Source organism: Dipodomys spectabilis, unplaced genomic scaffold (assembly GCF_019054845.1).
Source record: "Dipodomys spectabilis isolate Male_0828 unplaced genomic scaffold, ASM1905484v1 ptg000322l, whole genome shotgun sequence".
NCBI lineage: Eukaryota > Metazoa > Chordata > Mammalia > Rodentia > Heteromyidae > Dipodomys > Dipodomys spectabilis.
The window spans coordinates 578,421-591,740 of NW_024870999.1; the positions used below are offsets into that span (position 1 = coordinate 578,421).

At 46.0% G+C, this 13,320-nt stretch overlaps 1 protein-coding gene and 1 pseudogene across 1 annotated transcript in view; both read right to left on the minus strand.

Moving 5' to 3' along the window:
- Nudcd3 (NudC domain containing 3) overlaps window positions 1-6,825 on the minus strand; it is a 123,305-nt gene extending 116,480 nt beyond the window's left edge. The window contains exon 1 of the mRNA XM_042702384.1: window positions 6,375-6,825. Coding sequence (XP_042558318.1) covers window positions 6,375-6,566 — 192 coding nt within the window. The 5' untranslated portion in view covers window positions 6,567-6,825. The remainder of the gene's footprint in view (window positions 1-6,374) is intronic.
- Window positions 6,826-11,010: 4,185 nt separating this feature from the next.
- LOC122128075 lies at window positions 11,011-11,586 on the minus strand (annotated as a pseudogene).
- Between the last annotated feature and the right edge of the window lie 1,734 nt (window positions 11,587-13,320).

The window sequence follows — 13,320 nt, forward strand, 5'->3', positions numbered from 1 at the left end:
AAATTACACTGTATTCATACTATGAGTTTGTGAAGGTGTCAATCACTCAGACTCAAAAAAATGAAAGAAAATCTAGTTGAACTGCAACCCATAAAATGTACCCAGATTTTGGGGCTGGGAAGGTGGCTCAGTGGTAGAGCACTTGCCTTGCATGCATGAGGCCCTGGGTTCAATTCCTCAGCACCACATAAGCAAAAAGAAAAAAGCCAGAAGTGGCACTGTGGCTCAAGTGGTAGAATGCTAGCCTTGAGCTGGAGAGCTGAGGGACAGCGCCCAAGCCCCGAGTTCAGGCCCCACGACCGGACCACCCCCCCCCCCAAAAAAAAAATGTACCCAGGCTTCCTGAGGGAGTATGGCATTCCATTCCACAAACATCCACTAGATGACGACAGTGTGCAAAACACACACACACACACACACACACACACACACACACACACACACACACACACACACACACACACAAGTGAGTGACAGGTAACGCCTTCTAACATCTTTAACTCTGGTGCACGAGTCCTTAACCTCTTTTGGTATACAATCTCACATGTGATGGGGCTGAGACCTGTCTACCAAAAAAGTGCAGGCAAGGGGCTGAGGGTGAAGCTCATGAAAAAGGTCCTGACTTCAAAGCTCAGTACTGCAGAGGGAAAGAAAAAATATAGGACTGGGGACTTGGCTCAAGTGGTAGAGTATTTGTGTTTGACTAGCAAGCACAAGGCAAAGAAAAGAAAAGAAAAGACAAAACAAGATCCCATGCAGTAGTTAGAGGGAGGAAAGGATGAAGGATCAACCTGGGTATTGGGTAGGAGTCAGACATGCAACAGGCATGCAATAACAGCATCTGTGAACTGCCAGACGACAGGTATGAACATACAAATTGTACCACATGTAACTACAAATACACATGAACCCTCCCAAAAGTCCTGTAAGTTCCCAAATGAAGAAAATAAGGCTCAAAAGAGTTAAGTAACTTGCCTATGGTCCTGTCAGTGAAAGATAATTTTTTTAAAAAATATGCCAGACACACCAAACAGTTGAGAGGCAATGCAGGCAGAAGAAAATTTTTAAATTCCAAAAAGGTTAAAAACTGACAAGAACCCAGATCCATTTCTACTCTGTAGATGACTTGAAACTCTGACTCCCTTCTCTCCAATACCCATGCTGACAACAGTTCCTCAAAGCCACTCCACCTCCCAGCACCCTAGATCTTCATCTTAACTACAAAAGCAAAGCAACAAGAACTCCTTCCCACACCCTAAGACTTCTAAGTCAGGATTTCCTGGTCCCCAAGAACTGATGATCTTTGTTACTCAGCATGCTCAGCTTCCTCTGACCTGCCCATCCATACCTCACAGAAGGAATCTCATGTCACCATGGGCCTCCCAGCTGCCATGAGTTCTCAGTACTCATTCTACAGTCCCAGAATCCTGGATTGGAAAGGACACCAATGACCACCAATCTACCTGCTCAGCTGACAAGACAGGAACAACACTCAAGATTTTCTAACCAGTTATGTGAGAAGAGGATACAGCTTTCTTTCCTGAGTCTCATACTGAAGGCTTGTACTAAATGGCACTTCTAAAACTGTACTCTAGGATAAGCACAGGTATCAACTGTTAAGAATGCATGCTAACCAGGCGCTGGTGGCTCACGCCTGTAATCCTAGCTACTCAGGAGGCTGAGATCTGAGGATCGTGGTTCAAAGCCAGCCCGGGCAGGAGAGACCGTGAGACTCCTATCTCCAATAAACCATCAGAAAGCCGGAAGTGGCGCTGTAGCTCAAGTGGTAGAGCGCTCGCCTTGAGCTGAAGAGCTGAGGGACAGCGCCCAGGCCCAGAGTTCAAGCCCCACGACCAACAAAAAAAAAAAAAAAAAGAATGCATGCTAATCTTTACTACTTTTTTCTAAAGACATACTATTATGAAATGGAATACAATTTTCACATACATCACTCTTGATGAGGGTCCTTCAAAGTGAACAGTATAGCCCTTAGAATGTGGACAGAAAATGTGAGACACCTTATATTACACCAAATGTCCAATCCCCCGAAATATCAGAGAAAAGCTTTCAAGTTTCAGAAAGCAGCAGCCCAACTCTATGTTCATAGATCCTGAGCATCCTCTGCATAGGATTGGGATCCTCAGGAAAGAACCAGCACCAGCTGGGCACCGGTGGCTCACGCCTGTAATCCTAACTACTCAGGAGGCTGAGATCTGAGGATCGAGGTTCAAAGCCAGCCCAGGCAGGAAAGTCCGTGAAACTCTTATCTCCAATAAACACTCAGAAAACCGGAAGTGGTGCTGTAGTTCAAGTGGTAGAGCGCTCGCCTTGAGCTGAAGAGCTGAGGGACAGCGCTCAGGCCTAGAGGTCAAGCCCCACAACCGACAAAAAAAAAAAAAGAACCAGCACCACTGAATTGGGGGCAAAACCTAAAAAGCAGATGAATAGAAGTAAGTGCTCAAAATATGACATACCACATCCAGGGATAGCTTATCCCACAACCAAATTATGGCCAATACTGAAATCATCTTGTAAGCCTCCTGCCAAATATCCTTCTGTGAATAAAAAAACAGGTTCCTGCCAGGTATCAGTGGCTGTAATCCTAGCTACTCAGGAGGCTGAGATCTGAGGATCGAAGTTGGAAGTTAAGTCTAAGCAGGAAAACCTGTGAGCTAATTTCCAATTAACTACCAAAAATGCCAGAAGTGGAGCTGTGGCTCAAGTGGGAGAGCACTAACCTTGAGCCAAAGAAGCTCAGAGACAGTGCCCAGACTAAATTCAAGCCCCAGGACCAGCACATGCACATGTACATGCACATGCACATGCATTCATGCACACGCACGTGCGTGTGCACACACACACACACACCAAAGCAAGTTCCTAGGACTCACTATGATCTACCCAACAAAAACATTCAAGAATGTTTGAGGGGCTGGGAATGTGCCTTAGTGGTAGAGTGCTTGTCTAGAGTGCACGAAGTCCCGGGTTCCATTCCTCAATACCTCAAAAAGCCAGAAGTGGCACTGTGGCTCAAGTGGCAGAGTCCTAGCCTTGAGCAAAAGAAGCTCAGAGACAGTGCCTAGGCCCTGAGTTCAAGCCCCAGAACAGGCAAAAAAAAAAGGTTGAGAAACACTTTTTTTTTCTTTCTTTTTGACATCCCTCTCAAGCATCTGCTGGATACATCCCAAGTATCTGTGACGCATGCTGCTCTGTGGTGGGTCCCCAGATGGCTTCCACTTTTGGCTCTTCTCTGTCTCAGATCTCTTCATTCCTCCTTCTTCTACAAAATTCAAACCCTTATTCCAATAGCCTGTGGGCAGGGATATCTATCCACAATCTCAAATTCAATGCAATTTGTTGATACTTAAACTTACCCCTCCACCCCAGACTCAGATAACAGTTCAACTACAGCATTTTCCACTTACAAGGGTTTGAAAGCTTGGATCATCTTTAATTCCCTTCCCTTCCACTGTCCATGTTCCCTCTCCATTTCACTACAACACTACCAGTCCTTAGTCTCAGGTATGTCTTGGCCTTTCAGAGGTGTTTCACAAGTGGTTACAAGATAAACAAATGCTTTACCTCTGTTGGTTCATCTGTGAAACAAAGACCAATGACCAATGTCTCGTTGTGCTGGATAATACCCCAAAATGAAGCCGGTACCATGGCTCACACCTGTAATCCTAGCTATTCAGGAGGCTGAGATCTGAGGATCACAGTTCAAAGCCAGCCAGGGCAGAAAAGACCGTGAGACTCCTATCTCCAATAAACCACTAGAAAACCGGAAGTGGTGCTGTAGCTCAAGTGGTAGAGCGCTTGCCTTGAGCTGAAGAGCTGAGGGACAGCACCCAGGCCCAGAGTTCAAGCCCCACGACCAACAAAAAAAAAAAAATGTAAAATAACCTGCTACTGGCTCATACCAGCTCTCAGTAAATGTTTTTTCCTTCACACCTTTCTATAAGCTACAAATACCAAAGTGTTTTCAGCTAACTACTAAGAAGCAATTAACACAGCAGAAAGATTAATAAGTAGAGAAAGAGAGTTCTGTGTTCCTGTATTCCTATCACATCATTTCACTTTTCAGCCTTACCTAGTATACAGAGATATTGTGAAGATTATGGGACAAAATTCACTAAACTGCCATAATGGCCAGCAAAAAGCCACCTTGTACAGTTCTCTTTGGACACTCAAATATCATTGGATCACTGATAAGTATGAGAAATACTCTTCAGTTATGAAACAATCCTAATGAAAACCATGTTCTCCCCTCATCTGACCACCATTACTAGCATAGACCTAGGACACTCAAAGCTCTGATTTCTTCTTTTAGATACTGAAGAATAACGCCTAATCATGCTACAAGCCTGTAAGACTTCAGAATGTAAAACACTGAAGTTCCTTATAAATGCAAAAAGACTGTGGAAGGTATCAACAGATTCCTTCAGTCTCGATCTCCTGTTGAGTATTTTTCCACTTCTCCTAAAAAACCTTCTCAATCTATCATTTCTATTACTTCCAGCCAACTGTATTACATAAGTGGCCTTGCAGCATTCCCTGTTGCCTTTTGTTTTATTTTCTTAGAGTAAATGTAATGAATAGAGAATATTAAACACCCACATCACCAGTGCCTGTGGCAGCTGAGAATGTATGATATATTCAGTAAATGCTTGCTTATTACTACATTCAAAAGTGTCTAGTTAAGGCAGTTTGTGGTGGTTCATGCCTGAAACACTAGAATTGTGGGAGGTGGAGATTGGGAGTATTGAGGTTCCATGCCAGGCCAGGCAAAAAGTTAGTAGACTCCAGCTCAACCAAAATAGCTGGGCATGGTGATGTACCTGTCATCCCACCTACAGGGGACATAGCAGTCCTACAATAGGACTTCAGATCCAGGCTAGTTTGGGCAAAACCCCAAGACCCTATTTGAAAATAACGAAGCAAAAAGGCTGGGTAGTCAGGCGCCAGTGGCTCATGCCTGTAATCCTAGCTACTCAGGAGGCTGAGATCTGAGGATCGAGGTTCAAATCCAGCCCAGGCAGGAAAGTCCATGAGACTCTTATCCCCAATAAACTACTCAGAAAACTGGAAGTGGCACTGTGGCTCAAGTGGTAGAGCGCTCACCTTGAGCTGAAGAGCGCAAGGACAGTACCCAGGCCCAGAGTTCAAGCCCTACGACTGACAACAACAACAAGAAAAAAAGGGCTGGGTGCATGAGTAAATGACTTGAAAGCACATGGCCTGAGCTTTAACCTCAGTACTACCAAAAAAAAAAGTGCTGGCCTAATTTCATTCAGTATTAACAGAGTTCCAAAGAGAGAATTTTAATTCAACCAGAAATTCAACAGACTTAAGTCCAGACAAAAACTTAATAATCATTACAAGCACTATAACTCATACTTGTTAACTCAGCTATGTGGAAGGTAGAGACTAGAAAGATTGAGGTTCCAAGCCAAACCAGGAAAAAGTTATCAAGGCTTCGTCTCAACAAAAAAAGGTGGGCAGGTGGCACACCTGTCATTCCAATGATGGAGAGAAAAACAAGAGGATCGCAATCCAGGTCTGACAGGCATAAAGACACAAATGAGACTGGTAGAGTAGCTTAAATGGTAGAGCACCTCCCTAGCAAGTACAGGGCCCTGAGTTCAAACTCCAGAACAAAAAAACAAAAACAAAAACAATAATTATCATCCTGTTCAACACTACAGTGACTGTCTTGGGGAGGGTGGGGCGTGGAGCCTGAACTCAGGGCCTGGGAGTTGTTTCTCAGCTTTTTCACGCAAGGTTAGCCCTCTACCACTTGAAACACAACTCCACTTTCCCATAAGAGTCTCACTGACTTTTCTGTCTGACCTAACTTTGAACAGTGATCCTTAGATCTCAGCCTTCTGAATAGTTTCCAGGTTGAGTTACTGGCTTTTTTCTCCCAAAGAAGTCACGTCTCTGTAAGTGGCCACACCCACCCATCAACACACCCAAGGTCCTCCCGTTTGTCTCCATGCAAGTTTCTGCTATGATGAGTGTCCTTCCCTTGCACCTACTGCTCGGTTATCACACAACCCAGAAGCCCCTGCCCTGCCTGGTATGCCTGTGGGGCGATGCGAAGAATCTTGAATATCAAGCTGTGTCTGACACCTAAGAACAGCCCAGCAAGGCTGTTCCAAAGGCAGAGAAGCCTGACATCTGATCCGCTCAAGTTACCCAGGGCGATCGGCGCAGAATCCACGCCACGACCGGAGGAGAGGTGCCAAGTGTAGAGTGGAGGGCTAGCAGAGCTGTCACGCCAGGCCAGGGAAGGGGGGCGTGTCGGGAGCCGGCGGACGGGCCGGCGAAGGGACCGTCCGGACCCTAACGGCCCGCACGGGGCACGGACTCACCTGCAGCACTAGGGCCTGCGCGGCCCCGGGCGGGAAGCCCATGCGGTCCGACGGATGGCGCAGCAAGCGGTAGAAGTCGGTCTTGCGGTAGAGAAAGCCGAAAAGCACGCGCAGGAAATCTTGAACGTTGCCCACGTGCTGCAGGATGCCCAGCAAGGCCTGGTCGTAGAGTTCGGCAGCCCCGGGCTCCATGTCTCCACTGTCAGGGACGCTCACCCCGCGGGCGCGGCCTCGCACTGGCTAAGTGGCCACTTCCGGTATGCGCGCTTAACTGTTCCCCCCCAGTAGGGGAGGCTGCGAAACTTCCGGCCCGTGCGTGTTCTGTCCCCCGCGGCTCCGGACTGCTCTCCCCTGGCTCTAGGTCCCCGCTAAACGTTCCCAGCGGCGGCACCTCGGTAAAACAGCCCAACGTGGGGCCCGGTGTAGCTCCTATGCCCTAGAGGGGTCAGGGGAGGTGCGCTGGCTGAGGGCTTCCGGCGGCCATGACTGAAGCGGGCGGAAGACTTGTGGCGTGGGAACATCACGTGACCTCGCGCGCACCGCGTGGCCGCCGGGGGCTGGGCCGGCTGTCCGGGCGCCCGCGTCTCCCCTGGGCTGGGTTCCGCGGCGCTCTCCTGACCTCGGCGCTGCGGCCTGCCGGCCGGGAAGGAAAAGAACACGTTCGCGGTTCGTATGTGGATTCTTGAGTGGAGCCCACTCAGAAGACATCCAAGGTGACTTGAGTAAAGGCAAGAACGCAGCTGAGCCCGGTGCCAGCGGCGCGTGCCTGCAATCCAGACCGACACCTGAGAATCGCTGTTCGAAGCCAGCCTCGGCAGATGCTCATCTGTAATTAATCGCGAGCCCTAGCCTTGAGCAAAAACCCTGGGACCGCATCCACGCCCTGGGTTCAAGTCCCAGCACGAATACACACACACACGGAACACACAGACACACACAGGGAAGAAAGGAAGATAAAGTCAAAAAAAAGAAACGTAGCGGGCGCTGGTGGCTCACGCCTGTCATCCTAGCTACTCAGGAGGCTGAGATCCGAGGATCGCAGTTCAAAGCCAGCCTGGGCAGGAAAGTCTGTGAAACTCTTATCTCCAATAAACCACTAGAAAATTGGAAGTGGCGCTGTGGCTCAGGTGGTAGAGCGCTAGCCTTGAGCTGAAGAGCTGAGGGACAGAGCCCAGGCCCAGAGTTCAAGGCCCACGACCGACCAAAAAAGAAAGAAAGAAACGTAGACTGTATCCACATTCAAGTGGGAAAAGCGTGGTGCATAATAATGTATTGTGACAACGTTGTGAAATACTGTATTATAAAATATGTTTAATGTGCTGGGAATGTGGCTCATGCTAGTATGCATTAAGCTCTGGGTTTGGTTCCTCAGTACCATATAATCAGAAAAAAGCCGGAAGTGGCACTGTGGCTCAAGTGGTAGAGTGCTAGACTTGAGCTGAAGAGCTGAGGGACAGCGCCAAGGCCCAGAGTTCAAGGAGGAGAAGAAGAAAGAAAAGGGAAGAAGAAGAAGGCAACTCCTCAGTGGTGTTTCTAGAGCTATGCTAGTAGCAAGAACTTGCCAGCTCCAAATACAATAGCAGTATTTCTTGTACATGAATTTTTCTTGGTATCTTCCAAACGGTATGTGTTCAGATTATATGAAAATAAAATTGATTGCAAAAAAATCTACAAATATCCTCAAAATGTCTTTGAACTGACTTTACCACCTCTGGTAATAATTTTTCAAGATTATACTTTAACAAACATTTCTGCACAAAGCATATATTTTTTTTGTCGGTTGTGTGGCTTGAACTCAGGACCTGGGCACTGTCCTCAACTCTTCAGTTCAAGGCTAGTGCTCTACCACTTGAGATACAGTGCCACTTCTGGTTTTTCTGCTTATGTGGTGCTGAAGAATCGAACCCCAGGCCTCATGCATGCAAGGCAAGCACTCTACCATTGAGCCACCTTTCCAGCCCCTCCTCCACCATTTTCATTTACAAAATTGTGCAATATTCTTGCTTTCACTAATTTCTCATATCCACTTCACCATGTTTAATTTTTCCAAAACTAAAATCCTGTGCTGTAGGTCCTCTTCCTCTTTAAACAACCCCAAAGTTCTTCAGTATCTCAAATCAGTTTCTGTGTAAGTATGTAATCAGTCTCCTTGGAGACTGCTAAGCTGATAGGAGAAGTAATGCCATAGTGCTTCTGTAGAATTTGTTGTTTGTTGTGATTCTTGTGCTGTAACTAGCACAGGCACTGCCAATTACTCCCAGTCACTCTCTGCCGACCCCACAGCTACCACTATTGCTTCCCTGGGCATAATATACTGAGACCAAAGAGGGAGCCTGCCTTAGCCCTGAGTCCAACCCTACACTCACTCCCACTTCTTCAAGTATTTCTCCTCCTTCCTCTCCTCCCAATCAATAGTTATAGGCATTTTTTTATTTTTTATTTTTTGTTAGTCATGGGGCTTGAACTCTGGTCTTGCATGCTGTCCCTCAGCTCTTCAGTTCAAGGTGAGCTCTCTACCACTTGATCCACAGTGCCACTTCTGGTTTTCTAGTGGTTAATTGGAGATCACGGACTTTCCTGCCCAGGTTGCCTTTGAACTGTGATCCTCAGATCTTAGCCTCCTGAGTAGTAGGATTACAAACGTGAGCCACCAGCATCCAGCTTTTTTTTTTTTTTTGGTCGGTCATGGGGCTTGAACTCTGGGATTGGGTGCTATCCCTGTGCTCTTCAGCTCAAGGTGAGCACTCTACCAGTTGAGCCACAGCGCCACTTCTGGGCACAAGTTTTATAGACATTTTAAGAAAATTAGAGTATGATTGTTAGATTGGCCAGCTACCCATGGCTCATGCCTGTAATATTAGGTACTCAGGAGGCTGAGATCTGAGAATCATAGTTTCCTGCCCAGTCAGGCTTCAAACTGCAATCCTCAAATCTCAGTCTCCTGAGTAGCTAAGATTATAGGCAGGAGCCACCAGCACCAGGTTAAATGCATGATTTTAAACCATCATGAGTGAGTCATGTGAAGGCTTGCTTTGTTCACTATGCTATGCAACTCTTCCATGTTTTTACTTGTTATAAATTTTCCAAAAAAAGGGCTGGGAAGGTAACTCAGTGGTAGAGTGCATGCCTTGCAAGCTTGAGGCCCTGGGTTCGATTCCTCAGCACCACATAAACAGAAAAAGCCAGAAGTGGCGCTGTGGCTCCAGTGGTAGAGCGCTCGCCTTGAGCTGAAGAGCTGAGGGACAGCGCCCAGGCCCAGAGTTCAGGCCCCATGACTGGCAAAAAAGAAAAAAAAAAAAATCCAAAAAAAATGCAAAAAAATTACCCCTGACCTCTTCTGAGAAATATATAATAATTGGGAAGCTGTGAACTTCACCGAGGAGCATGCTTTTTAAATTTATTTTTGTGTGAGGAAAATATATATTTCCCTCCAGAATAATTAAAGCCAGAATGTTTAGGTATTTACACCTCCCCCACCTAGCAAGTGCAATTGCTAAGGTAAGAACATGCCTTCCCTCTGCATCACTGTATCACAGAACACCTGTAACATGATAAAGGTAAAGACTAAATAACACATGAGAGGAAACTTCAAAGTATTTAAGCCTTTTAGGCTGGCCTATAAAGGAAAATCTTAACTTCACGATGACAAAACAAATGCTTCAGGGCCAATCCAAGTGTATCTTCTGCAAGACAGCCAGAGAGATAAATAACTGTACTTCAAGGCAAAAAGCCCAGGGCCCATACCAGGGGACATCATCTCACCATACTTCCTAGGGTGTCATTCCTTTTTATCTCCTGGGTTAGTCACAGTGATAGAAAATCACTCATGTGGGCTGGGAAGGTGGCTCAGTGGTAGAGCGCTTGCCTTGCATGCCTGAGGCCCTCAGCACCACATAAGCAAAAACAAAAAAGCCGGAAGTGGCGCTGTGGCTCAAGTGGTAGAGAGCTAGCCTTGAGCTGAAGAGCTGAGGGACAGCTCCCAGGCCCAGAGTACAGGCCCCACGACCAGACCCAAAAAACAAAATAAAACAACAAGAATGCCAGGATCTGCTGGGCACTGGTGTCTTGCACCTGCAATTCTACCTACTCATGAGGCAGAGATCTGAGGATTGTGGTTAGAAGCCGGCCTAGGCAGAAAAGTCCATGAGACTCTTATCTCCAATTAAAAAAAAAAAAAAGAAAATCACTCATGTCCTTTCAAATAATGAAATTAGTCAGGTTTAATCCTTCCTTTTCCCCCTAGGTAAAAGCATTCTTACTCTGTAAAGTGTTCTATGTTCTTTAAGCTTTGTTCAAAAAATATAAGCATATTGAAATTATTATGAATTTTTAGGGGTCCACAAAACATAATGTGAGGTAGTCAACAGTGTGACTTGCACTTTGCCCTGCTGCAACCTTCCTAGCTAGTGGCATGCTTAGGTAGCCCTGCAGATACCTGCAAAGCCACAACAAAATTCCATGGTTCTCATGGTCTCACAGCCACATGTGAAAAAGCAAGCTAGGCTGTCCTCTCCAAAAGAAGCTCAGCTATCTTCCACAGTAGAATTTCTTGGCAAGGCAGAACTTTTCTGGGAACATGGTTCCCCACAAGGAGCAAAGTGATATCTGGAGATTAATATTGAAAACTGTGTTTGGCCTAGGTATACTCAGGAATCTGCTGTAGCTCCTCATCTTCAAGTCGCCCTTCTAGGCTTGGAATCAGAGGTTTGAACTCTTAAGCCAAACAGGCCAACTCAAACTTACGTAGCTTTTTCTGGAAAAGCAAGCTATGGATACTAGCAATGTTGTCTCTGTTTTTTAAATGACTGAAATGAGCTGTACAGTTTAAAGCTTTCATGATGACCTCTGAGAGTTCCTGCTCATCCTCTGCAATCTCTTGCTGTTGCTTGCTTTCTTTTTTGCCAGTCCTGGGGCTTGAACTCAGGGCCTGGGCACTGTCCCTGAGCTTCTTTTGCTCAAGACTTGAGCCACAGCTGCAGCTTTTTCTGTTTATGTGGTACTGAGAAGTCGAACCCAGGGCTTCATGCATGCTAGGCAAGCACTCTACCACTAAACCACATTCCCAGCCCCTCTTTCTGTTGCTTTTGATGCTCCAGAAGTATATGAACTAATTCAGAAGTGTCTCAGCTGTTTCAAACTCTTTGGGGAATATGAGATGTGTGGCATCCTTTTCTACATTACCCTCACGAGGATCATTGCCACTGGCCACCATCTCTCCACTGAGAGCCACAATAGAAACCTCGGGAAGAGGCTGGGTTTTTAAATTCTAATTTAGTTTCAATTAATCCCTATGTAATCCTAGCTTCTCTGGAGGTGAAATTGGGCTTGAGATCAGCAAGAACTCACATCTTAACATGTAAGTCTGTATGTGTGTGTGTGTGTGTGTGTGTGTGTGTGTGTGTGTGTGTGTACCTCTAGTCCCAGTAATTCTGGAGAATATAGATAAAAGGATGGTGGTCTGAGGCCAGATCCAAACAAAAATACAAAACCCTACCCTAAAAAAAGGAAGGAAGAAGGAAGGAAGGACAGGAGGGATGGAGAGAGGAAGGGAGGGAATGAAGCATTGGAAGGAGGGAAAGAGAAAAAGAAAAAGAAAAGAAAGAAAGAAAGGAAGGAAGGAAGGAAAGAAGAAACCATAACTAAGTCAAAAAGGAAAGCTAGGGACACAGCTCTAATGGCACACTACCTCCTAACAAGCTTGAGTCCCTGAATTCAAATCCTAGTGTTGCCAAAAACTAAAATTTAATTTAGATTTTTAAATCTGATTATCAAGAAAGAAAAACTAGAAGAGAGGAAGTGAGGGAAGGGGTGACATTGTCCAAAAAGAAAAGTCCTCTTAGCTGGGCACCAGCAGCTCAAGCCTGTAATCCTAACTACTCAGGAGGCTGAGATCTGAGGATCACAGTTCAAAACCAGCCCAGGCAGGAAAGTCCGTGAAACTCTTTTTTTTTTTTAATTGTGAAAATACTGTACAGAGGGGTTACAATTACATGGGCAAGGTAATGAGTACATTTCTTATCAAGCATTGTTGCCTCCTCCTCTGTTTCCCCTTCTCATCCCTTCCCATCTTCCCCTCCGCCCCTTCCCCCCCCCCCCCAAACTCTTATCTTCGATAAACTATCAGAAGACTGGAAGTGGTGCTGTTGCTCAAGTGGTAGAGTGCTAGCCTTGAGCTGAAGAGCTGAGGAACAGCGCTCAGGCCCCCAGTTCAAGCCCCACAACCGACCAAAAAAAAAAAAAAAAAAGAAAGAAAGAAAAAAAGAAAAGTCCTCTTTAGGGGCTGGGAAGGTGGCTCAGTAGTAGAGTGTTTGCCTTGCATACATGAGGCCCTGGGTTCGATTCCTCAGCACCACATAAGCAGAAAAAGCTGGAAGAGGTGCTCTGGCTCAAGTGGTAGAGCACTAGCCTTGAGCTGAAGAACTCAGGGACAGCACCCAAGCCATGATGGACAAAAAAAAAGAAAAGAAAAGAAAAGTCCTCTTTACCTGACGTGTAACTGTAACTATAACCCCTTCATAAATCACCTTTGTAATAATAATTTTTTAAGTTAAACTTGCTTATCAAGTTTGGAATCTGTAGCTGAAGCCTCTAATCCTAGCTACTCAAGAAGCTGAGATCTGAGGATTGTAGTTTAAAGCCAGCCCAGTGAGGAAAGCCCATGTGACTTATCTCCAATTAACCACCAAAAATTAGGAATGGCTCAAATGCTAGCATGCTAGCATGAGCAGAAAAAGCTAAGAGATCAAGCCCCACCACCAGCACACACAAAACAAAACAAAAAAACTGGCACTAGTGGCTCATTTCTGTAAGCCTAGCTACTCAAGAAGCTGAGGTCTGGGGGTCACAGTTCTAAGCCAGCTTATGCAGGAAGATCCATAAGGCTCTTATCCCCAACTAACCACCAAAAAGGCAGAAGTAGAACTGTAGCTCAAGTGGTAAACACCCC